Genomic DNA, 27,715 nt, shown 5'->3' with positions numbered 1-27,715 from the left:
CCTGCCTCTACTTCATTTCCAATACACTCTCGATTCTTCTAGTCAACTCTTGTGCTTTTTTCCTTCTGTCAAGCATTTCCATTGAAACAATGAAAAGCACTTCACTAGCACAGTCTATTTGTGCTCTTTATTACCAGAAGAAAAAGAAGCAGAATTCCCTTCTGTTTCACAGCTCACTTTTTGTTGCACAAACATTTGTATTTCAGCATGTACTTCATCAGATAAATGAGTTTGCCCATCCAAAGAAGAATATGTTGAAGATAGCTGGGTACAGCAGTTTGAATCTGACCCCTGCTTCTCGATATTTCCTGAATAGTGGTATGTATTTACTCCTCCTCCCCCTGGTGTAAATGAGTAATCTGCTGTCTCCCACTTTTAGTACTTTGTCCTTCTGCCACAGCTTTGTCAGAATCAACTCTTTCTGCTGGTAGGATTGCATCTTTACTATTAAAGGTCTAGATAGCTGTCTCATAGTCATGTTTGGAGCATACACATTGTGTGCCTTTTTAATTAACAACTCCTACTGTGGAATACCCATCCAATTGCTTATTTCTTATTTCATAAAATTAATACAATCTGTCCCTTCCAGCTTCTCTGGTACAGCAGAAAAATAACAGTTTTTTCTTACATTCCCTGTCCTCTAATTCTATTATTTTTTTTAATTTCTTCTTGTGCAGTCTTATATTTAGCCAGTCTTTTCCTCATTTCAGCCTCTGATTTTTTCAGTTTTATCATCTCATCTGAATATCTGTTTAAATCTGCTTCCATTTTCCAGCCTTTTGTTGTTTGAGTTGATGTATTCCATCAGCGTTTCATTTATTTTAATCAGGTCTGTGTGTGGTTGTCTTATACTTGAAGGTTATAGGTTATAGGTTACTTGAAGTCATGTCTGAAACCTGCACTGCTTTGGCTGAATAGCTGCAGTACTTTTCCCAGTCAGAGTTTTTTCTTCACCTTTTGAAGCTGATTTTCCTTTAGGTCCTCTGTATTTATTTTTCCTGTCATGCAGGCAGTTCACTTACTAACCAGTTACTGAAATTTACACAGAAGTATGAATCCACTGGCTTTCTCTGTAGGTTTCTGTTTTCACAGTGAGAGAGCCAGAATTAAGCTGTTACTCAATGTGCAGCCATCTTGGAACTTCCCTTAGCACCATAACTTTGGCAACAAAAAGGAGAAAGGGTTGCTGCTAAATTTAGGAAGCCTACAACAAAAAAAAATAATCACAGGTCCTGTAGAAGTATTATAGATTTTGTTTTGAAATGTTATGCAAATTTGTATAAATCAGAGGAATGCAAAACTTAAGAAAGTGCTTATGGTAGACTCAAGTATGCCAAGGTTAGAGGAAGATGAGGCTCAACAATTAACAGTTAAGATAGGAAGAGATGAAATAAAACAATGCTATATAATAAATTTACAGGAAAGTATCTAGGAATAGATGGCATTCCTGTGGAAGTTTGAAAGCTAGCTAGGGAAAACTGATAAAGACCTGGAAGATTTTATTAAACAGTTTAACAGTATTTTAAAAGGAGGGGAAGAACCAACATCCTGGAAGAAAGCTGTGGTTGCTGTAATACCTAAAGATGGTAAAGACCCATGAGACGCAGCTTCATAAAGGCCCATTTAAATTTTAAACCATGGTTATAAAGTGCTTATGCCTACAATAGCTACAAGAAAGGCAAAGGTATTGCCACAATTGACAGATATTGACCAATGTGGTTTTCTGGAGGGGAGGCAAACATTTGACAACATTAATAGAACAATGATGATCCAAAGGAAAGCAGAATGTAAGAAAATACTACTGTTGATGGTGGGTCTTGATGAAGAGAAAATATTCGATAGAGTAAGCTGAGATTTTATGAGTAGGGCAATGGAAGCATTTGCATTCCCTGATACAATAATAAGGTTTATTAGGACAATATATGATGGATCGTAGGCAAAAATTAAAGTGGAAGGATTACACTCTGATACATTGTGTCTGAACAGAGGAACCAGGCAGAGGTGCCTGTTTCTCTTCTATTATTTGCATTATATTTAGAGCTACTGGCAAAGAAAATAAGGTACTCAGAAATTCAAGTATATAATTGGTATGGTAATCTAAGAAAAATTGACTTCATTCACAGATGATATTATTTGGTAGCTGATAAAACAAGAAAAGGACATCTCAGTAATGTGGAACATTTTGAGACAGTTTCAAGACTTTTTGGAATAAGATAAAACAAAGGCTATAGTTGTAAGCTATGTACCCACACATTAATTGGCTCAGCAATAAGCAAATTTATGAGGATACAATAAAAATAATTTTGTAGTATGGATTAAAAATAATTCTGTTATGGCAGCTAAGGATATGTGGGAAGAGACTAAACAAAAGATAATACAAAAACTGAGAAACTGAAAGTTCTTATTTATGGATATGGTTAGCAAGACACTATCAGTAAAAATGTTTTTAGTCCCTTCGCTTTATATACAGGCCAGGCATATTTTTTATCAACAGGAAGAGAAGATGTAGACAGTAATTAACACAGGAGTTTAAAGATTTTATCTGGAAGAGAAAAAAGGCAAGGATCAAGTGGGATAATATGATCTTTCCAAAAGAATAAGATGGTTTAGGATTACCCGGTTTGAAGGGATATTTTAGAGCTGCACAGTTATGCATAACACAAGCTGAAAGCTTTAATTCAAAGTGGAAAGGGATGATGACAAAGCAAGGTAAATTTCAAGTAATAAGGAGAAAGGGGAATTCTGGATGCAGATCCCTAAGGAGAATAGTAATAGCCGGGTCTATATCAAATTCTTGAAAGCCAACAATGTTGAATCTGACATTGTCGACACGAAAATAGCGAAACTGCAGAACATTGAACAAGTAAACGGAAATCTCCGTAAGGGGAGATTTCCGTTTACTTCAATGTAGTGTAGTCTCAGATTTGGTATATTTAAGTAGTGGGGAGCCCCCCACGTGGGGGGTGCAAGGGGGCTTGCCCCCCTGCCTACACTGTTTATTTTTTATGTTGTTGTTTTTATTTTTTTTTTCTGAACATTCAATGTTTTACCAGTTCAATCACTAAAGGTTGACCTTTAGTGATTCAAACTGTTAAATCTTCGATGTTCTAATATAGACCCTAATAGCCATACAGAATATTATATTCACAAAGTAGCAGAAAGTATTCTAAGAACTAAGCCAACACAGAAATGGAGAAAGGAGATTTTACCAATAGAGATGTCTGCAATTAGGATTACAGAGAATAGGCAAGGAGGGATTCACTGTAGAAAACTGGCAAAAAAGAACTAAGATACTGAGAACAAACATCTAGAAAGGGAAAGGTAATAGAATGTGATGAGGCCAAGAAGACATTTGGACTGCATGCTAGAGACTGTCTTCCTTCTCAGGGATTGATTTCAGACTATGGGCAAAGAGAAAATGATAGGGGAATCCAAAGTGAAAGTCCTGCTCCGGATCTAGAACTTAAGCTGCTGTCAAAAAAGGATAATTAGTAGGGCATGCAACATATTGCACAAAAGCTATAGTAATCAATTAGAGGAGGTTAGATAAGATTGGGAAGATAGAGTGGATAAGCAATTTTCAAGAAAACATATGTATGGCTATCAGATATGCAACAAAGTATAGAAAAATTAGAATTTTTTGCTTGGAAGTTTTTGCATATGGATTTTTATACCCCAAGTAGACTCCAAAGATGTTTCCTGAGGTAGATGGCAAATGCTGGAGGTCTTATGGGGAGAAAGCATTAACTGGGAACATATGTTTTAGGAGACTTTATAAATTCCCTACAGAGTACTTTGTCAGAAATACAGGGTGAGTTAGTAAGTGTAATAAGGAAACTACTTTTTGAGCTGGAATACAGGATCTGAATTGTCTACACATAGGAATACCTTGTTAAATTTAATTCTGATAGTTGCCAAAAAAAGCAAATACTAGAAAATGGAAATCAAAGTCTAAAACAACTGTATTTGAAGTGATTGAATATTGTAACAAAGAGAAAAGAACTGGAAGTGGGAATCATTAGAAAAGGGTAGGCGCAAATTACATAGAAAAAATAGTTAATTCTGGGAACAATACATGCACGGTAATATTTGGGAGGAGTGAGGTTTAACGAAAGGCAGGAATTGAGCATTTTTTGTAATGTTGGATTGATGATAATTATACAAAAGAATATGTGTCATATATAATGTTTGTATCTGGTAGCACGTTAATATGGTTTTCTTTCTTTTAAATAAATTTATGCTTCCCTATGTCTTATGTGATAATTCAATAAAGGTTTTCAAAAAAGAATTATTTTTGAACGTATGTAATTATGATGTTGATATTGCTAACAGCAATTTTGGTTTGGATGTTACAAGTAAAAATATGCATTATTGTTTCTAACACGACTACCTACAATAGAAAAGCTTTGCATAACAACTTATTGCGCTAATCTGCAACTGATTTCACAGCAAGATTTTCTTCCTATACAACCAATTATTTAAATGCAAAGCTGCCAAGCTAAAGATAATGTTCATGAACTCGAAAGTATGATGCACATATCTGACATTTGACAAAAAAATGACAAGAATGAGAATGCAAAAATCACTTACTTAATGGGAAAAAATTCACTTTGCTATGTGTTATTTGCGTTTATTGTGTCCTTTAGTCCTTCAGTTAGCCACACTGACTATTTTAAGTTAAATGTGACTCACCATTTCTATGTTTTCCTGTGTTATAAATTTCAATTTGTTTTCCATTCGGCGTAATGTGTACAACAATTCTTCATTCTTTCTACTGAGACGTTTGTTTTTATCGAGTAGTGGTTTATACTGACTCTCAGCTTCTCTCAGCCTCTTGAGCTGGAATAGAAAAGTGGCATCAGGAGTATTGAAATATGCACAGCACAAATATACATTTCTTTCTTAAACATTAATGAAAACAGCAAGATTAAAGACCATCAAAGGAAAAAAATAATATAAATAGTAAAACAAGATAGCCAAAGATGTTTCGGTTATTTTCTTGAGAAAGTAATAACACACAGCCTCAAAACTAATACTCCTTGACTTTGTTGTACTTGCTGTCAGATGTTTTTTTCTAAATATGCGTAATTTTGCAGACTGCCTTGTAACTTTGAAAGACACCATATAAGAATTTCTAAAGCAAGCATTTATCAATGCTAAATCATGGTTTACACTGCAGATGAACTTCAGCAATAGTAAACTGAGGCAGGTGGTAAGTACAAATTAAAACAATAATCATTTAAGTGAAGTCAAAGAACAGAGATGGTATGCTTTTTTGGTGGGGGGCAAACTGCATTTATCAACTCTAAAAACATTAAGGGGTTTCACACATACTCAAATCTATATATTATAACATCTGTAGTTTTAAAAGCTGCTTTAAATGTACTGCAGTATGGAGTATGGGAATATCCTCACAGTTGTTAGCTAGAAAACAAGGTTTAAGAGATCATCAAGAATGGCTGTATAAAATGAGGTTGCCTAAAACCATCAAACTAGGAAAGTCATTCTTCAACTGGAGGATCATCTGAAGGAGTGAGAGAGCTCATTTGGGGCTAAACTGTGAACTTTATATTAGGGAGATAATTGCTTACAATATTAATATTATACTATACCTGAGAGAAGTCTGCAACCTTGGACTTTTGTTTCTCAAGAAAATCTCTGTCATGGAGTAGTTGTGAATCTTGGATAAAGCCACCGTAATATGTCTTTGGCTTTCTTTTGATTTGTGAAAATAAATCTGTATTTCTCATTTTTTATACACACATGCACACACATGCACACACACGTGCGCACACACACACACACACACACACACACACACACACGCACACACGCACACACGCACAAACACACACACACACACACACACACACACACACACACACACACACATATATATCTCCTTCCTGAAGTGTCTACATGGACCTATACTAGTGGCATGCACATGGGAAGTTTGAGACTTGCTAATTTTCAGATTTTTGCAGTTCCTCTGCTGCTAAGTATCAAGTATAATGTGCTACTAATTCCCTGCAGCGCTGTGACTGCAATATTCCTGGGATTACTGCCGACTGCAACCATGGAGAAATTCTTCTAAAACTTCTTGAACCACATTGGCTGTAGGTGAAATGGTCCCATTGCCATTCTAAAATAGGTAAACTGGGTTGATAATTAGTATGACATCAATATGTCAGACATGGCATATATATGACAGATATAGTGTTGGTGGTTTGGCATAACGTTAAGGTGTTTATCTCTCAGGTACAAGGAAGAGGGTTTAAGTCTCACTTCTAAGGAACACTAGCAAGGCTTAAAATGGTCTACAAGGACAGTTAGCTTAATACCTATGAACCTATGAGCATGTGGGGACTAACCAACTACAGCAACAGTTAGTTGTGCTGATCAACATACTGGCCAAACCCAGCACCAAACCCAGAACTAAACCACTATGGAAAAAAAATAACCAGGGATGATAACCTGGAGTAATATTTGGTGTCATGTTTCCAAATGGAAATAAACAAGCAAGGAGTTGATTAAGTAGACTATGGCAAACTAAATAAAGAACTTTTCAGCTGGACAGTTATAACTTCTGAGGTACTAGCAATAAAATTTCATACTTGGACTTTTAATGTAGGTAAATCATTAAGCACAGAGATGCATTAATTAAAACATGTTTTAAGGTTGTGCAGTGGTGGTGCTGCAGTAGCGTTGTCGCCTCACAGTAAGATGTTGTCCTGTTCGATTCCCAGCTAGAACGTCTTCTGTGTGGAGACATGTGTGAATGGGCATACCTTCGTTGAAGTTTGTGCATCAGGGCTGGCAACTCAGCATGTAAAAATCTACTGCCAATCATTAGCGGACCAGAGTGCCACTGTGGAGTCACCTAACCGGGAAAAGCGGAAAGACACAAACAAATTGAACCTGATAGCAACAGTAAAGTAAAATGATAGAATATAGCAGCAGACAAGTTTAAAATAATGTCTCCTACAAATATAAGAAAATGATTATTTAAAGGAGATCCTAAAAAAAATCTGATAGGCTAGCAACTTTAGGGGAATGCTTCTTAATTAATGACACATGCTTAAAATGACGTGACTACTTCTAAGGCTACAGCTGTGATAAGAATTTCACCTTCTTCTGTGAAACAAAAATCAGCAAGTAATATTATTACAATAAATTGCATTGCTACAAATATAAGAGTGGGATCACATGGTTGAGTTCCTGGACTACTAATACTAAAGAAAATAATTCTGACAGAACTGTGAAAACTGAAATGCATGCTTTAACTGAACTAGTTCCAGCATCTAACATATCTGATTTAGCTCTGCATTACTGTGTTGCAACACAGCAATTAAAATGCAATGTATTTTTTAGAAGGAAGGGGTTAAAAGCTCTGCTATATTCTGGAAGCATGATTTCATTTGTCAAGTGCCCCCTGTCAGGTAAGAATAAGATCAGTAACACCCACAAAGTGGAATTCATTTGCATCCATGGTTACAGAAAAGAGTATACACTTAAGTTTGCAGAAGTACAAACAGTTCTTGAAAAGTTGTTGGAATTCTGTGGCTCTGCCCCCCTGTTTAGCTCATTATGTAACAAAGGGGAAAGACTTTCTTCATTTTTAAAGAGTTGTGGAAAGTGCATGAGGAGGGATAATCCAGCAACTAAGTATATCAAAATGGTACATTTAGAAAAAAGGGTAGAGGAGCAGGTTGACACACCCATTCAGAGTAAGAATAAGGTAAGTCAAGGCAGTGACTTGTGCTGATTACAGAGAAAGTGAACATGGAGGTGATTTGTGTGTATAGCTGTCTTTTGCAATGTAAATTGTTGAACTGTTGAGGAATCTGCAATTAAAATATTTTTCATGGAGGAACCTATACCCTCCACCAAGAGGCAAGTTCTATAAACATAAGCATGAATTACTGATAAACAGCATCAACTTTAAAAGGCACAACAGGAAGATGAAACTTTAAGAAATGTTTGAGAGTACCCCTCCTCCTAACATCCCTCACTCCTCAGAAAATATTGCTACCTCATTCAACACACACTTCACCCAAACCATACTATCACTAGCTAAACAACACAACGCCCCTCCCCTCCAACCCACACCTTCAACTAGTAATCTCCCCACTGCCTTCTCTTTTTCTCCTGTACCTGCCTCCAACATCAAAAAACTCTTAACTAAACTTAAACCCACCAAATTAGCAGCAGACAGCCTCCCAAATGAATACCTACAAATCGCAGCTGATGCTCTGGCCTACCCAGTATCCATCTTGATTAACCAATCTCTGTCAGAAAGTTACATTCCCACACTGTGGAAAGTATCACATATAATTCCCCTCCACAAAGGCGGACCCTCCACAGAACTAACCAATTACCGCCCCATAGCTATTCTCTTTCCACTCTTCAGAATACTAGAGAGATGCATACACTCTCAGGTCTCAGACTACCTCCTTACTAACAACCTCCTTTCCAGTACTCAGCATGGTTTCCGACCAAACCATAGCACCACCACTGCCTTACTCTCCTTTACTAACACTATCCTTCAGCATAAAAACAATGGCTATCTCTCCTCTGCTACTTTCCTAGACCTATCTAAAGCATTTGACATGGTCCCACACAAACAACTTATCTCTGTCCTCAATAATCTAACCTTCTCACAATCGGTCACCAACTGGTTTCAGAGTTACCTGTCTGACCGCCAACAATTCGTTGTATGGCAGTATGACTCCCCAACTACCTGTCTCCATAGGGGTTCCCCAAGGATCCATCCTTGGACCCCTACACTTCTCTGTTTACACCAATAATCTAGCCTCTGCCACCAAACATGGCACACTCATACAATACGCAGATGACTCAACCATCATCTGCTCAGCCCAGTCCCTACCAAAACTGCAAAAAGTCACACAGGAAGCCTTTTCCTCTGTTGAAACATGGTTATCTGATGCCCGATTAATACTCAACCCAAACAAAACTAAACTACTCATCTTCCAACCCACCAAACATACTCAAAACAACTCTCACTTTAACATCACGGCAAAAGACAACACCACTATATACCCAACTGAACACACCAAATTGCTAGGTGTGGAAATAGACAATAAACTAAAATTTGACATTCACATATCCATGACTATAAAAAAGTCCACAAAAAACTAGGAGCATTATACAGAAATAAGCAATTTCTCACCAAAGCAGCAAAGATTTCAATAGCTAATTCCCACCTTATCTCCACCCTACTTTATGCCTCTCCAATATATACCAACCTAAGGCAATGTGATCTAAACAAGCTAGAGACCTGCTACAACAAATTCGCCAAATTTGCCACAGGGGCATCCTACCGTAGTCACCACTGTCTCTCACTTGCTGAACTGGGCTGGCTTGAACTCCCTCACCTCCTTCAGTGGTATAAACTCTCACTTGCCCACAAACTAGTAAACCATCCACTAAATGTCCCATCCCTCCAGAATTTACTCCAACCCTATCGCATCACCAGACCACTAAGATCCAGCAGCAAAAATCACTTGCAGATCACTAAAGCCAATAACTCTGCTGGTGAAGCACTATTCTCTTGCGCCATAGCCAAATTATGGAACTCACTCCCACCCACAATTACCTCCATACCATCATGCACCCACTTCAAAACTTTACTAAAAAGCGAACTAAAAACATGCTGGCTATGCCCTTGCAACTCCCACTCTAATATCATCCACCCCATCCAACTACTATCTTTCTTTCCACTCCACTAAATACCTTGATTATAGCAAGCTCAGATGCTCATGAGCCAGTACTTATTATACAGCATGAACTTCTTCTTGTAACATTTGTTAATGTCTGGAATGCACTTCACAGATAAAGATTCTAGTTGTCTACTGATGTACTATGTTCTTCATCTGTAAATATGTTGTAAGTAATTGCTATGTAAATTGTTATTCACTATGTAATCCAGTGTATATACTGTCTGTTTATTTTAACTGTGGACCTTTTCTCCCTGGGCCTCCGCTGAAAATGGACCTATGTCCAGTCGGACACTCCTAGTCAACACATTTAAATAAATAAATAAATAAAAATAAAGAGAGGAAGTGAGATTATAGTTGTTGTAGTAGTACCATGAGAAACAGATCCAAGTGCTATAGTATCATGCTTGATGCATAAAGTAATACTGGTATGTGGGAGAAATTTGAGGCAACTTGTTTATGTAGATGGAAACAGTTTATATGTATTATAGAGTACACAGGGTGCAAGAACATACCACAGACACAGGCCATTGTAATAAAGCATCCATGCAAATGTCATGCAGTCTTACCCTAGGATTATAAAAAGGAATTTTACATTGTTTAATACTGTCCACCAAGCAGTAACTCCACACCCCAGCTGAAAGAGGGCTTCAGGAGTCCTCAATACACATAGATTAATGAGGGCTCTTTGAGGCCTACACCACAGTTCGTAGAAATTTTATATTGTTGTGCAAAATGCCTAAGTAAAGGACTTGCCCATTATAATCAATGTGCCTATGTGGCATAGCTAGATCTGTGTCTGTGTTTTCAAACTGGTCCTACAGGCATTATCTGTTGTTCAGTCCAAGTGCATGCAGTAACAGTTCCAACATAAAATGGTGCTATACTGAGGTGCAATCAATGTGAAGTTAGGAAAATGGAGGACTATTACCACATTCAGTACTGTGCATTTTGAGTTATCCAGTTTCTATGCTAGGGACAGCTTGAAGCACTTTTTTTATTCAAACTGAGCTAATATAATGCATCTCACCTTCATGCCACTCTTGTAGCTACCATGCATAATGTATTCATCATGCAAGACTGAGGATTCCCTGTCATGTATGAAATATCCCTGCTGGCTTGCAAATTGTGTTGTGGGGATGTCCAGTTTCTGGTGCTCTTTTGTGGTCATGCATTGACATTAGTCTGCCCATTGGCATGATAGCATACTAAGTGGGCAAAACTGGAATTTAGTATTTCCATAGAACTATAGGATGGTGGAATCTAGTCCATCAATTAATGCACCATGCCTATTTAATGTTCATATTTAAGTTTATTTATTTCTTAACAGCACAGGCAAACCAGGCCAGCATATCTGGTCAGCACACTGAAAGTTGTATTATGCTTCACAGAGGCATCGGATATAATAACTTTTAAATAAAGGTGGTTTAAACACTGAATACTTGTCACATGCCATCATTAGATCAGTCGATGTTGTAGATGTACTGCATACGCATGTCTCACAAATACAACAGCTGTGTTTAAGTATTTAATAATTTCAGCTTTACTAACATTGAGGGTATCTTTCACAGAACACATTTGAGCAGCAGTTTTTTTTTTTAATTTAAAGTCCAAACGTGTATGTTGTGTTATTTATAGCATTTCTGTTATGTTCTTCACTGCTGCAGTTAATATCTTATTTTCTGTATCTCTTATTTTGTTAAATGCTATCTTCCATATTATTACAGCATACGTGTTTGTCTTGGCTGTAGTTCAGGTTCTTACTTCTGCATGCAAGTTATAGTAATGTGTTGATCTCAGCTCTTGCAACGACATTTTAGTTTTAATTATGACATATTCATTTGTTATCATGAACGCAGGTTTTAGAAGTTATTGCAAAGTAAAAATGAAATTATAAAAAGCAAGTCTGTTTTCAATATATCATGGCAGGAATACCAGTACATTAGGCCAATTACAAAATTTTGTTTTCTAATCATTTTAGTTTGTGATACTTTAAACAGTCTGCAGACACCAAGAATAAAGTTAAGTACAATTATATTTCTAAGAGCAAAGCTAGGATATATGAATGGTATCTCTCTGGCATTGCCAAGGCAGAGCTGACAGCACTCTATTAGTTATTTAAATTCCGGCTATGCAATGTCACGTGTTTTACACTAATTTCTGTTGTTCAGGTACTGCTTGTCATAGGAGCATAAAAATGTCCACTGAGTAGTATAACCAAACACCAAAGGAAAAAAAATCTGTGACCCATTTTATTTTATAGAGTTGAACCCAGATGCATGCCATAACAGAATGACATATATACAAAGTCTTCAATACAGGACATCAATTGTTACGCTAGTGTTATTCCTGCTGAATTATATCAGGTGCACTTCCACAATATCAGAACTATTCAAATGATCTGTAAAAATAGCTATATTTTTGACATGCCCTATTGAATGGGATGAGTTCAAGTAATTCTGTTGGGAAACCTACATGTAGTAACAGGTAAGAAAAGTTAGCCATAGAATATCAACAGCAAAGTTAGAATTTGGCCTTTGATTAAACTGAGACTTCCAAGGCCACATGTGAACTGTATTACACAGTCAGAAAAGAAAGAGAAGGTGAGATTTATTGTTCTTTTCTACTGTTTTCCTATACACTGATTGGGTACAATCCTGGAGTAGATATATTTAAAAGATTGGGGGTATAAGCACTTGCCCTCATATTAGGGGTACAGAGGAACATTGTCCCCAGCAAAAAATAATTGTTTGGCTGTGTTGAGTGACTTCAGCAATGTTGCTGATTTAAGATTAGACTGCAACCAGATGAGGATTTAGACACTCAAGTAATGACAGTCAATCCCATTCTGTGACAGCTCATCTATTACAAAGCTGTCCACTGTAGCATGGAATATGCTACACTTGATATATCGAGTCTGTTTGTTTGTGTCTTTCGGCTTTTCCCAGTTAGGGGTCTTGTATTCAAACCTAAATAAATTAAAATTATGAATTATACTCGACACTTGATATATCGAGTATAATTCATAATTTTAATTTATTTAGGTTTGAATACACAGAATACCATTTGGTGGTTCTGACCCATGTAGACATTATTACCATCGTTCTTGAAGGGATTCAGTTTGAGTCCAAGCCAGTCATCGTTTCCTTAAACATACTGGTTCTGATCTTTATAATCCACATCTATTACTAGATGCCTGTATATTTAAAAAACGTGTATGGACTATTTTGCGATTGTCTACTATTTCACTGTTACAGTAGTTGATCATTTATTTTAAAATAAGTAACATCCTGTACAAGTTAGCATATAACTTACACCGTATACATTAACATATAACTAAAGAGTTATCAGTTTATAGTCATTACATCTCTAAAATCAGTCTAAAATAAGCGTTAATTGTCATCCACATGCTGCAGTATTACAAGAATTAAGCTTCTAAATGATACCACACAGTGAATGAAAAGCTGTACGGGACCACCACTGGGCTGTACAACAACCAGATAGTAAAGATGCAATGCAACTTCACACATCTCTTGCTATATCAAAACTGCAGGACAAAAACTAGAAAGTGAAAGAGACAGTAAAATAGAGAAGCACAGCATGAAAGAAATTCATAACACTTTCTTTGCAAATGATAACCTGGCTGTTTGCTTTATCTTAATATTGTATAGCTTGTCTTATTTTAAATGTTTCCTACATTTTATTTAAAAAAGAGCAAATGCAGAGACACAGATGTTTTGTTATAGTACACATTCACATACTGCATGAGAGAAATATTCAAGTATGTTATATACTTTGGCAATTATTTGAATGACAAGATAGTATGGAATGCATGTAAAATAAGTAAACATATTTTGTTACTGACCAGCTCATTTCTCTCTTCTGATAGTAGGGCATTTCGATCTTCCAGTTTCCTAATAATTGCACTTAATTCTGCAATCTTTAATTGGAAACGTCGAGTGTCTTTCTCATCCAGCTGCTGTTCCTGAAACAAAAATCAACTGCAAATAACTGAACATCAAGGAAAAGCAAAGGACCACATCCAGACAGGACATTCTTAAATGAGATAAAATATTTCATGTGCTTTCTTTTCATAAACAGAAAACACTAATATTGTTCACATTACTATCTTTAACATCACAAAATCACACCATTAAGAAGGAATAGTGGCATAAAATAAATTATGTCTGCATATCCTGCTGAAGCATTTCCAGTTTTACGATCTTCAGAGAAAGAAGACACACAATTTTTGCAAAACATTCTGCACAAAAGCATTCTTGGCTGTCATCAAATAATCTGAATCATAAAAAAACAGTATTGGAAATATATTTCATTTATTCTGTGTTTGAAGTAGGTTGCTGAACAATAGCAATGCAATTTTCATAACATATATTATAAACTGCAGGAAAACTGATATATTTTTTCAAGATGTGTCTTGAGCTATCAGATTATGTTTCAGCAACATTAATAATGCTTACTTATTGACTTTATAAAGCTACTGAAGCTATCTAAGCAGAACAACAGGTTATTAGTGACACAAAAATAGCTAAAATCCAAGCAGAAGATTAATGCAGTCAACGCTGAAAAAGAAAAAGGTCTGAAATTTTTTTGAAATATTTATTTATTTATTTATTTTATTTTTCATTTGTTAACCGGGAAAGTCCGACTGGATACATGTCCATTTTCAGCGGAGGCCCAGGGAGAAAAACTCCAAAATAAAACATTTAAGATGATGTATGCAGTAAATATTAGCAATTTAACAAAAATCAAAAGAAAAATGCAAAAAGGTTACAAATTTAAGAGAATATTTTCAGCATATTCAATATTATAGACTACTTCAGTAAGCTGAAAACAGGTTTATCTGAAAAGAAAAGACAACAACATTTGCAAAAAATCTAGCAATATTCAAAATTACAAAAAATGAAGACAGTAATCAATTATACAGGGAGGCAAATCTAAGATCCATCATTGATACACCTGTGGATTTAGATCTGTAATTTTACACTGAAGAAAAGAAAAATTATGCAATTATATAACAATAAAGTGACCTGAGATTAAGAAATGGAGGATTACTCAGGAGCTATTTTATTTTATAAGTTATATTTTACTAAGGCAGTCAAACAATTCCTTCTTGGCACGTCGTGCTGTAATGTACAAAATGGCTGAACTTCTAATTCAAGACTAAGTCACAGCAGTCAGGACACTGTCCCTTCCATGACATGTGAGGACTCGGGTTTTTTAATAGTAAGTCTGCAGCTGTAAAAGTAGAAACTTCCATGGGTGTTATGAAGGGTTTGTTTGCTTATCAAAAAAAAAAAAAACATTCAAATCAAAAGTTATTTCCATAGCTTTTGATTAACTAGATTTTGAGTAACTGCCTGAGTACCTTTCTGAGTTCCTGCAGTAGAAATAGCAAGAACAGGTTATACACCAATTCAAGACAGTGTCTGGAGAATTTTTCATTAGGAAAAAGGTACTTGTAAAACCTGCTTAAAATTCAGACAACAGGAGTTTATATTCTAGAAGGTATGCAGGCTCATAATCAAGCAAAGGGGAAACCAGACTGCAAGCCAGTATATTTATCCATAAATAGGAGTAAATCTATAGCAGACAGAAAGTATAAAGTAGCTACTCTGTGATCTTGACCTGATAAATGGTATGACTCTTATTTACCAATGTATAAATAGGGGTATAACTGTTTGGTGAGGTTTGGGGTTGGCAGGATGAAAGTAACTGACCCTATACAGTAAAGTCTTCTTCTTTTTCCAGCTTTTCCTGGTTTGGGGTTGCCGTGGCAGATCACCTGTCTGCTCATGATTGGCAGTGGAGTTTTACGGTGTCGAGTTGCCAGCCCGTCGCCCAACCTTCCACAGAAGGCAAACACATGCATGCATTCATACCTAGGGCCAATTTGGAGTGTACAATCCACCTACAGCATGTCTTTGGGATGTGGGAGGAAACCGGAGCACCCGGAGGAAACCCACGCGGCCACAGGGAGGACATGCAGACTCTGCACAGAAGGCACCCCAGCCGAGGATCAAACCGGAGAACCTCTTGCTGTGAGGTGACAACGCTAACCGCTGCACCACCATGGCCACCCACCATATACAGTAAAGTAAATGATCTAAATAACCTTAAACAATCACTATCTGCCTCTGCAGAACTAGTGTGTGCATTTGTGAAAAGAAAGATGGACTATTTAACTGATGTAAACAGACAGAGTAGGCATAATTACTGTGTCTGTCTTCTACAGATGAAAATGACTAGTTGCTTGCTTCTGTTTACTTTTCATTTTGGCTTTACAGGACTAATGTGATTATGTGACAATGTGTAACATTTTAATGTGTGGTAACTGTTTGTTGGGATCAAACATGAAATTCATGTCATCCTCTTTTATCACAATCAGATGTCTGAGTTGTGCAAAGAAGTGGCTACTGCTTGGTGGGAGTGGTCTAGCTGAATGTTAGTGAACCTGTTGCCACTTGCTGAGTTTGTCATCTCTTATTTTTTTGAGAGATAAATGTGTCACAGAATACCCAGACCAGAACTCACAGGGGCTTGGGACCCCCACACACCAAGGCTGTATCAATACATTTTAACATAGCATTAATAATCACCTCAGCCCTGAGCACTATCGGCCCTCAGATCCCCCACCCCCACCCCCACCCCCACCCCACCCCCGCATAATGGAGTCTTTTTGCCTAGGATGCCAGTTTACGTAAGGCTGGCCCTGATAGTCATATGAATATTTTGGTAAGCAAATAGAACTAGAATGTTCAAAACAGGGGAAAAAGATAGGGCCCAGCAATATGAAGTAACCTTACCTTTACTAGATAACACAGTTAGCTCATACCTTGAAAATAGTTCTAGTTTGTGTATAGTATAACATGCATTCTGATATCCATCTCATACATCTATGAAGCAGCATTTTTCTTAATAGTAAGTTAGCTATTCCCAGAATGTGGTATGTACAACATTTTTTATTCAAAGTGAGGCAAATTATTTTCTCTGTTAAGTCCCTAGCTTTGGAATCATTTACAGGTTTGGAAAAATAGAAAATGATTGTTAAGTGGGATCTAGTTTCAAAACACCTTTCTGTATTGTATTTATGGTCAACAGTTTTTTTAATTAAATGTCCTTTCAAAATGTAGCAGATCGAACCGGAGAACTTCTTGCTGTGAGGCAGCAATGCTAACTGTTGCACCACCGCGGCCTCCCATATACACCATGTTTCTCCTAAAGTAAAACAAGTCTAGCAGCTAAAAATTAAGTATTGTAAGTTTGTCCCCTCAAATGGTTCTTTAACATAAAAACAGAACAGTGTAGAGTGAATAGCAGATTATAAAAAGCTGATAGTTGCTGCAATAATGAGTGTCTAAACTGACAGTCATCTTTGTCAGTGGATACAGTGTGGTCTGTAGCTCCCATAAAACTATGATTGTACCTGTACTGCATGTTTGACATTTTTTACACTACTCAGAGGTGTAGGTAGCTATTCTTGCTTCTGGTTTTACCAGTAAGCAGCTGTTACAGTTTATGCCACACATGAAGCACAGCACTGCTTCAGATCTACCCACAAATACAATACCAGCATTCAGAAATGAATGCTGATAATGCACTGAAGAGCAATCGGGATCTGTCAATCACACCCCCTAATATTGTGTGCCCATAACACTAGCTACACCTCTGACTCTGCCTTTATTATATTTGTAAGCTGTTTTCTTCTGCTTCATAGAATGGAAATTTATAATGAAATAAAATACAGTGAATGCCAAAACCACACTTCAAAACTTTGTTAAACATCTTTATTACTTTAGAATTTAAACAACATGGGTACGCATATATTAACAGAAAATAAAACAAAGCATATTGACATGTTTCATCATTTTCCTGCAGCATACATATACTTTCTTCTGGACAATTATCATTCATTCTGATATTACATAAACTGCTCATTTCCTGCATATGTTTCTATGTAAATTAACACTTTCCTTTTCTAAAGATCCCACCTCCATTGTTAGTCTCATTTATAATATCCAGTGCTTCAGTTACAATTAATTAAGTTTTGGCATAGCAGCTTGTATGCAGAAACTGAACTGAAATGTTGCTTGCTACTACTAGATCATCTTGCAGTCTGTTACGATGGATTTAATGATATTAGTAAATTCTATTTAGCAACTAAAGGAAATATTTCAACAAAATCTGTAGGATCATAGGATCATAGGAAGTTACTAGACTATAGGACCTGAGACCCTTACAAAACCTAGCTGAGAATTTAGTACATGTTCTGACAAGTCATCACCCGATGCCCCTGTCCAGCAGGGACACAGGTGGAATCCCAGGGGTGTATTTTCTGTTCCCCATCCAGTTATCCAGGTTCCGCTTAAAAAGGGTTAATGAGGTACTCTGCTTGACATGGAGAGGGAGTCTATTCCACAGATGGGGGAGTCTCTAAGACACAAATCTGTCCCACCAACAAGTCCTACTGATGTCTCAGACCAGGTTGAGGTCACGCGTGTGGGTTACTTGAGTGGAGCTTGACTTGCCGATATGCAGCAGTCCCATCAATGCAGGGTCTGAGATTGCTCTGTATGCCAAACAGAGGTCACCTCTGAAGTTGCAAGTGTGAGAAGTTAAGCAAGAAGTGTCATACTTGAGCAGCAGAACTGATAACCCAGAATCTTCTGTGCCAGTTATTAACCTTTGTCTAAAATAAACAGAAATGCAAACCCGCTTGCTCTTACATTTCTCCCAGTAACTCCATACGCATCTCAATGACCAAAAGAATTCTGGAAAAGTCACAACATATGAGTATCAGGTCTGCTGGAGAGCGAGATGTAAACACTGTAATTTAATTTAATTTCTGAAGACATGGCTTCCACCCTCTTTAAAATTTAGCTTTAAGAAGGGTTGTTCATCCTAAATCACATGTGGTGCAAGACATGACCAGTGACTGTCGGGTTCCACTCCTTCAAAGAAAAAGAAATAGTGTATATGCATTGTGGTCCTCTCCAATTATCACTTACCATGGTTTAAAAACGAGATTCAATAATGATTATTCAAAAACTATAATGGGAAAAAATGTCATGGTGGTCACAGTTACAAATTTTGAAACGAAAGAAAATTAAGCTGGTGATGTATCATGTACATTTAAATTTACGCTTCATGCGGCCTCAGTCATGTTTGAACTCACAGATGCAGTAGGAGGAAAAGTTTCAAAATAAAGAAAGGATGGATCAAGAAACCAAGAATGACAAAGTAACTAGGTACATTTGCAAGGATCCATGGAAACATCTGCTAGAGATTCCAACATCTTCACTTCTGCAGAATAACCAACTGGCTTAACATTTATTTTATTTATTTATTTATTTGTTCGATTCTCAGCTAGAGCTTCTTCTGTGTGGAGGCATGTGTGAATGGGCGTGCCTTCATTGAATGTTGTGCATCAGGGCTGGTAACTCGGCACATAAAAATCCACTACCAAACATTAGCAGACCGGAGTTCCGCTGTGGCGACCCCTAACCGGGATAAGCCGAAAGACACAACATTTATTTTGGAGTAAATATTTGGCTGTATTTTCATTTAAAAAAAATGAAAAAATGATAGTTAAATAAAGAAAAGTATACAAAAATAAAACTACAAAATGCATATTGCTAAAGGGATAAATACTGCCTCAACTGCATTATAGAGTCTATTTTGTGCTTTGAACACATTCCTGAATGACTAACCAGTAAATGGAATCTGGTATTACTTTCATTTGACCATGTGAGGGAGCCGATTTTGTGCAGCTATGTGAACATCTTTATTTGTTATTGTTATTCTTATTTGGATGTCAGATTTTAAAGAAATTGATTTAAAATGGCAAATGCAGTTATTGTCTTAAAGCAGGATGCCTTGTTTTGCTGATAATAATCACTCCCAGCTGTTAAAAAAGAAGCACACTAGGTTTATGGCTTGGGCACGTAAAGGGATTAAATTTTAGAAAAGTCTGTTTTTTTTACAGCATACGTTTTATGGGTAGGGTGACATTGCAATTTTGGACAGGCCAAACAGGAAATATGAATGGGTTTTATGTAGTTTTGATCAAATGCACTGCAGTGCCATCTTTAAATACTAAAACACCCTGCCTGACTACACTCTGTTTCTGTCAGTCCCACTAGCATCCCTCAGTAGTGTGCACAACTTCCCTTAAACACATTGAAAGGTCCAAAAAAAAAAAAAAAACCACAGAAACAACTGCCTTTATACAAGAACACGGAGACCGGAACCCCATACAAACCAATAAAAGCCACTGCAAGTTCTACTTTTATCAACAGACTGTGAGCAGTTCCCTTAAAAACTTTCAAAGGTCCAACAAAAAAAAAAACCTGAAGCAACTGCCTGCATACAAGAAAACGGAGAGCAGAACCCCATACAACCCAGTAAAAGCCACTGCAAGTTCTACTTTTATCAACAGACTGTGAGCAGTGTAGGTCTATTATAATCTTCTCTCTGTGATTATTCTGCTGTGCACACCACTGGACCCCCCCCTTTTTCCTCCCATTTACTGTAACAAATATATACATGTTTCCAAAGCTTTGAATTTATTTTATATTCTTATATTTTATTTATCATGTATATCACATTTCTTTTATATTCTTATATTTTATTCTCCTGTTTATTGTAACAAATATATACAGTTTCCCAAAGCTTTATAGTTATTTTATATTCTACTTCCCTGATGCTCTACAAAATCTGCTTTTGAATTCACACAGATATACAGACACCTTTAAGTACTTAACTGGGCTAGCTGGTTGATTGTTTTTCTCTTTGCACAGCTTTTTCCAAGTCCTGGTCCATAGTCCCCCCCCTTTACTTGTTCTCCTAACATAATTCTAGTGTAAGTTTCCTAGCCCTGTCAAACTTGTTTGCTCACAGCTTTCTCCAAGCCCTGGCTCTTAGCCCCCCTTCTCTTGGTCTCCTAACATAATCTTATTGCAAGCTTCCCAGTGCTGTTAATCCTGTCTATTCCCTCCCTCTTCCTCTTGAGAGTTTACGTATTCCTCCCCTGAGCTGTGGTGCCATCTTTAAATACTAAAAACCTCTGCCTGACTACACTCTGTTTCTGTCTGTCCCATGGGCATCCCTCAGTAGTGTGCTCTTACTGCATGCCCCTTTCTAAAACCCCTCGTATAACTACATTATTTTCTTACTTCTCAGTGAACTGCAGCTCCCCATTGGTGCATAAATAATAAAAACAAACAGAAAGGTAACATTCAAACCAAAATCATAGGCTGCCTTATTTCTGTAGTTAATAACCTTCTCACTGATTGTTTTCTGTTTGGCGACTGCTGCTCCTCCTAGAAGGTCTAATAATTAAAGACTGCAAAGCCCACTACTCCAAACTCCAGTCTTTGCACTCAACAAATCCCAAAAAATTCTGGGACTCCATCTCATCCATGCTGCATCCCGGCAACACAGAAAACCCCTACCCAGACCACAACCTCTCCAACCTTGAAACAGCCAGTTCAACTGATTCTTCATAGACTGCATAGCTAAACTATCAGCCTCCTTTCCACCCCCCCTACTTCACCACCACCCCCTTCTGCCCCAAACACCACCCCAATCATCAACCTTTCTCCACATCCTTCTGACTCAGGCCCATCCCCACAAGCACTATAAAAAGACTTCTCCTCAAACTCAAACCCTGTCGCAATGCACCCGACAACCTTCCACCCATCTTCCTCAAACTATCTGCAGACAGCATTGCCTATCCCATCTCTATTCTTATAAATAGGTCAAGACAGGAATCATACATCCCTTCTATCTAGCCCCATGCTTACATCATCCCCCTCCACAAAGGTGGCAAAAATACTGATACCACCAACTGCAGGCCTACTGCCACAGTGAAAACAATACAAGCCCAACTTGTGGCACATGTAACTCTAAATAATCTCCTCTCCCCCACCCAACACGGCTTCTGTCCTGACCACAGCACCATGACTGCCCTTCTTTCCTTTCTTGAAACCATAAACTTTGAACGCAACTCAGGCAAGTTTGTATCCACACTATTCCTAGATCTGTCAAAGGCCTTTGACACCATCTCACACACCCTACTTATATCCCAACTCTCCACCCTACATGTCTCTCCCATCACAATTGCCTGTTTTATCAGCTACTTGTCCAACCCCCAACAACTGTCCAATGGAAAAGTTCAACCTCCCCCTTCCTTCCTACACCCACAGGTGTCCCACAAGATTCTGCTATTGGCCCTTTTCTCTTTAACCTATTCATTAACATCTTTCACCAATCCATCCCAGACTCATCTATCATTCAGTATGCAGATGACTCAACAATCATTTTCTCAGCCTTCTCCCCCTCTGAGCTCCTAGCAAAAACCCAACTAGCCTTCTCCAAAACAGAAACATGGATGCAGTCTAACCATCTGGCACTAAATGCAAATAAAACCAAACTAATGTTTTTTTCCCCTACCAAAAACTCCATTGACAAATCCACATTCACCATACAGAGCCAAAACAACCTTGAAATTGTTCCCAACACCAAGCTTCTTGGCATCATTATTGATGAAGAACTAAAATTTGAAAACCACATCCACTCCACAATCAAAAAAATCCACCAAAAGTTAGGTCTCCTCAACAGGCACTACCACTTTCTAAGCCCCTCTAACTGTCAAACTCTTGCATCCACCTTCCTACTCCCCTCCCTTATGTATGGGTGCCCCTCTTTTCACCAATCTCCATTGTGCCCTTCAGTCCAAACTTGAATCCTGCTACCAGAAGATCTCTAAATTTGCAACCAATTCAAAAAACTCATCCCACCACTGCCACACCCTCCTCACCCTCAGCTGGCTTGAACTATCCAACTACCTCAGTTACCTACAACTCACCATTGCCCACAAGTTCATCTTTAAACCTGCCAAATGCCCAGCTCTTGCTACTTCCTTAAAACCTTACATTTCAAACCGCTCACTCAAATCCAAAAACCAAAATCTCCTTCAGGTCCACAAACTTGCATGACCTCCTGACCATCTACTGCTATCCCACTCCTTAACTAAACAGTGGAATTCTCTCCCCATACACCTACGCAACCTACCTAACCATATAAATTTCAAATCTCAGCTACTCCCTCATCTTTCTTCCAAATGGAAATGCCCTTGCCACATTCCAACTTAACCCCCCCCCATTCCACCTTGCACTGACTCATCCAACTACCTCTATATTCCTTTATCCCACCCAAAACAATCCCTCCCCTACTAAAATCTAGCTTTCTCTCTAATATCTATTGTACTATACTCTCTAATCTCAAATACACTATTACCCTCTCCATGCATATTTTCCTACCCTACTAATGGTTAGAAGCTATATTTTTTGAAATGTTAAACCTACAATTGAGTTTATAACAAAAATATTCACTTTATGTAAATGCTGAACTTTCTGTATTGAATTATGTCTTTTCATTTTTGTAACAATGTGACAAGCCAATTACAAATATCATGGAGCGTATCTGTAAATGTTTAATTAGCTGTGTGAACTATGTCCTTTTGTAACATGTGAAATGTAACTTGCAATTATTGTGGAGCTTTTCTCCCCGGGCCTCCACTGAAAACAGGCTCTTCTTGGCCCAGTGGACTTCCCTGGTCATTAAACTTAAATGAATAAAATAAATACAATTTTAGGAGTTCTTGACTAAGTATTTTGATACTCCCCCTCCCCAGTGCACATGATGTGGTGAAGGACATGTTAGGGGGTGTGTGTGTTACCTTTTCATTTATTCAATTATTGTAAAGCAGTGAGAAGGGTGTTGACTTTGAGAGACCATCCTCATATCTTACTGTTTCAGAATAATGTTTACCATGATTAGCTTCTGATTTTGTTGTCTAAATGTGCCAAGCGATGAGACAGCTCATGCAATGTATGAGTGTTTATTTTACTCTGTAAGCTCTTTCTCTACTGCTTCCTTCTTCTTAGTGACAAATCATATTCTCTTTTGCCTAGTCATGAGGTCTCCATTTACAGTCTATACATATGTTTCTAGGGGTTGTTATTCTTAGTTCTGATAATTTGTTCAGCTTTTTGGTTAAACACAATACAGATTATTTTAACATATTGCTCGTCTCACACAATAAGCATAGACCATTACTGTTTTTATATTACGACATTCAAAAAGGATTGTTTGCCATATGGGTCTGCTGGGTTTCATTTTGCAACTATGTACACTCTTGAATGACTATTATTTAGCTAATTATGTGGATGGTTTCTCTACACCTTGATTTGTTTGTGATTTCTGCATTAAAGTCACACTGTGCTAAACTCATCAGTTTAGGGGACAAGGGTATTCTGCTGATTTATGTCATATTCTGTTGATTTACTACCTTGCCAGGAAGCATGCCTCTCCTCCCTGTGCAGCATGGTGAGCTGGTCATGGATGGCTGTGAGTTAGTGCTAACCATATCCCACTCATCACATAAATAGCACAGACTGAAAGCCTTCTTACACAAAGGGGCACAGAACTTACAGGTTTTACATATGTTTGATGATTATGTTGAGGCCTTGCCTGCTGTAGCTTTTAAGCATTGCTGTATGACCTATTGTTTAATTTTCCATGATGTGTACAAAGAAGGGTAGGTACATCTTTCATTGTATTACTGATAAATTTCAAGGTTCTCTAGTTTTCACAAATGACATTACGTTTGTAGCTATGGTTTTGGTACTAGTGTACGGGTAAAAAACATGTCTGTTTATCCTTTCTACATTAGTAAGGAAAACAGTTTGCTTAATGTGGGGTAAGGGATTTGGAGGCAGTACATGATGACACAAGCAGGAGCTTTTTACAAAGCAGACAACATAGGATCATAGGATCATAAGACGTTACTCAGTTATTGGCCCTGAGGCCCTTATAAGCCTAGCCAAGAGTTTAGCCCATATTTAGACAAGTCAGTACCCAATGCTCCTGTCCAGCAGGGATGCAGGTGGAATCCCAGGGATGTATTTTCTGTTTCCAATCCAGTTATCCAGGTCGTGCTTAAAAAGGGATAATTAGGTACTCTGCTTGACGTGGAGAGGGATTCTATTCCACAAATGGGGGAGTCTCTGGGACACAAATCTGTCCCACCAACAACTCCTATTGATGTCACAGACCAGGTTGAGGTCATTCATGGGGGCTACTCGAGTGAAGCTTGACAGAGATCTCCACTGAGGAGGATGTACATAACTGATTAGAGGGACAGGGCTTTTAGCCTATCTGTGTATAGAAGATGTTTGAGGCCTTGGACTCTCCTGGTGAGGAACCTCTGTGGTCTCTCCAGCTGCTGCATGTGCTTTACGAGGTACATGCTGAAGCGGGCATTGTACTCAATAATTGGCCTTATAAGGGAAGAATACAGGGATGTTATGACCTCCATGTCCCTGGATGAGATACCCTTACTTATCAGGTGTGCCATGTAGAAAGCTTTTCCGTACAGTGGAAGCAACAAGATGGTCAAAAGTCAGGTTGCTATCAGCCTGGGTGCCCAAATACCTCACGACTGACTGCATGCTTAGGACATTGTTAATAATGTGATAATATATAGGAATGCCACTCTCCCCAAAGGGGATGATGATGCATTTTTTAGCATTCAGCTTGAGGCCATGTTTCTGGCACCAGTTATTTGTTTGGGTGAGATCCTCTTGGAGGACATGCATATCACTTGGGGAACTGATGATCACACCCTGCCTGCAGTCATCTGCAAACTTTGTCAGCCATAGTCCACTGGTTTTGGTCTGCACCTCAGAGAAGAATATCCCAAATAACAGAGCCCCCAAGACCAGTCCCTGGGGTATACCGCTCATTACGGGTCTACTGCTTGAGGTGGCTTCCCATATTTTGATTAGGTGGGTTCTATCAGTGAGCTAGTTTGCTACCCTTCTGGTACCATATGGATTGATGCCTAGTTGAGAGAGTTTATCTATTATGCCCGAGTGAGGAATAGTGTCGAAGACTTTGGCCAGGTCAAGGTAGTTGGCGTGCACCATCTTCCCCTGTTCCATGGCTTTGGTGACTGTCTCAAAGAAGTCAGCCAGATTAATGACCTCCCCTTGACAAAGCCAAACTGTGTGGAGTCAAGTGTTTGGAGGTTGCCAATGTCCCTGTTAATGAAATCCATGATAATCCATTCCATGGCCTTGCAGATCAGGCTAGTTAGGCTGATGGATCTATAATTTCCCAGATTGCTGGATGCTCCACCTTTGTGTAAAGGGATGACAGTGTCTTCCCTCCACTCAGCTGGGACAAAGGCTTTGGTTGAGTATTGGTGCTGCAAGTTCATGCCTGAGTTCATGTAGGATGCAGCCTGGGATGTTATCGGGTCCCATGGAGTCTGTATTTTTTGCCTTTGAGAGGGCAGTAATGACCTGTTCCCTATAGATAACCAGAGGGGGGCAGGTACTGGGGATGTCCTGATTTACTGATGGGGGACAGAGGGGTGAAGTTTTCACTGAATCTGTCAGCTAGTAGGTTGGCTATATCCACAGCATTTGTGTATGTGGCGTCTTTGACCACCAGTTCTGAATAGATCTGGGTGCTTCCTTTGAGATTGTGGATATATGTGAAGAAGGCCTTATGATTGTTTCTATTAGATGTGGCCAAGTTGGACTCGAAGTTGGCTTTAGAGGATTTCACTAGTGCTCTTATTTGTTCAGGCTAAGGAGAAATTGCTTCCAATTGGTCACCTACTCCTTCTTGGTCATTGACAGCAATTTCTTTCCTTTTGTTATATAGTTTATTTATTGCAGATGACCACCAGACAGGTTTACTCTTCCTTGCGGAGGAAGATTTTGTCCTGTTAGGTATTCCTGATTACATGCATCTATATAAATGCTTGTACAGTACTTTGGTGTAGATTTGGACATTGGTGCCAGTTCCTACAGAGGGGGAGGGGGCTGTGAAACTGTTTATACCATCCTTCAGGATGTTGTAATCAGCTTTAGAGAAGTTTTTTGTTTGACCCTAGCTAGAGGGGGGTCAGGAGAGATGGTGACATCAAAAGTGACCACTTTATGGTTGGGTCTTAACAGGGAGTATAATACTGTAGGGGTGCTGTATGGTTACTCATGTTGGTTAATACCAAATACAAGATATTATCACCTCTTGTGGGGATAACAACTAGCTGTTACATTGTTTGCATTGATAAAATAGAGGAATCTCTGGGCATTTGTGTTCTGGCATGAGTACTTTTTCCAATCTATGGTTGGGTAGTTAAAATTGCCCAGGATCAGGGTAAAGGGTTGAATCTTGATATATTTGAAAGGGTCCAAATAGGTGAAGTGGGCATCTTGAGTCATATTTGGGGGCCTGTAGCTAGGTATGAATTGAATAGGGGTCTTGCCAATGGTTAACTGCACCTGGAGTGTCTCCTGTGTGTCATACTGTTTGACCAGCCTGAAGGTGTATGTGTCTTTAATATATATATTGAAACTCCACCTCCTTTAACTTTGCTGCCCACAGTCTGGGGTTTGAATATATGATGGGATGAGTAACCAGGTAAAGCTGGGGTGCTCTCTGCAGCTTTGAACCAGGTTTCCGTGACTACACAAATACCAGCATCTTCCAGGGTTATGAATGCTTGCAATAAGTGCAGTTTCATAAATATAGTGCAATAGGTGGTGCTGTATAAATGCTGCCCTGATAATCTGTTGTTCCTCAGAGATACAGAGCCTCACTTTTATATTCAGATCACATTGAACTTATGTCAAAAAATCTACTAAAATTGGCTCCTTATTGGCCTAAGTATGAAGTTTACCTCCATATTTTGCTTGGAGGTCTGACTTGAAGGAGTTTCTACAGAACTCTTTGGGTGAGTCCCTGGAGGGATATGATGTGCAGACCCATGTGCCCATTATTTTATTTGATGCATTTAAATGTTATCTCCTTATTCATTTAAGGTCATGGGTCAATGTGTATAATCCATCCTCAACCCCTTTTCCCATTTTGCACATGGGGTC

At 38.3% G+C, this 27,715-nt stretch overlaps 1 protein-coding gene across 1 annotated transcript in view; it reads right to left on the bottom strand.

Annotated features, from left to right (window-relative positions):
- JAKMIP3 (Janus kinase and microtubule interacting protein 3) overlaps positions 1-27,715 on the bottom strand; it is a 1,929,353-nt gene that overhangs the window by 963,443 nt on the left and 938,195 nt on the right. The window contains exons 6-7 of the mRNA XM_044056811.1: positions 13,603-13,722; positions 4,693-4,839 (exon numbers count right to left, since the gene is read on the bottom strand). Coding sequence (XP_043912746.1) covers positions 4,693-4,839; positions 13,603-13,722 — 267 coding nt within the window. The remainder of the gene's footprint in view (positions 1-4,692; positions 4,840-13,602; positions 13,723-27,715) is intronic.

The sequence above is a fragment of the Protopterus annectens genome, chromosome 14.part0 (genome assembly GCF_019279795.1).
Source record: "Protopterus annectens isolate FY-2018-M chromosome 14.part0, PAN1.0, whole genome shotgun sequence".
NCBI classification, from domain to species: Eukaryota; Metazoa; Chordata; order Ceratodontiformes; family Protopteridae; genus Protopterus; species Protopterus annectens.
The sequence above is the reverse complement of the archived record's forward strand: the minus strand, read 5'-3'. Positions and strand labels throughout refer to the sequence as shown.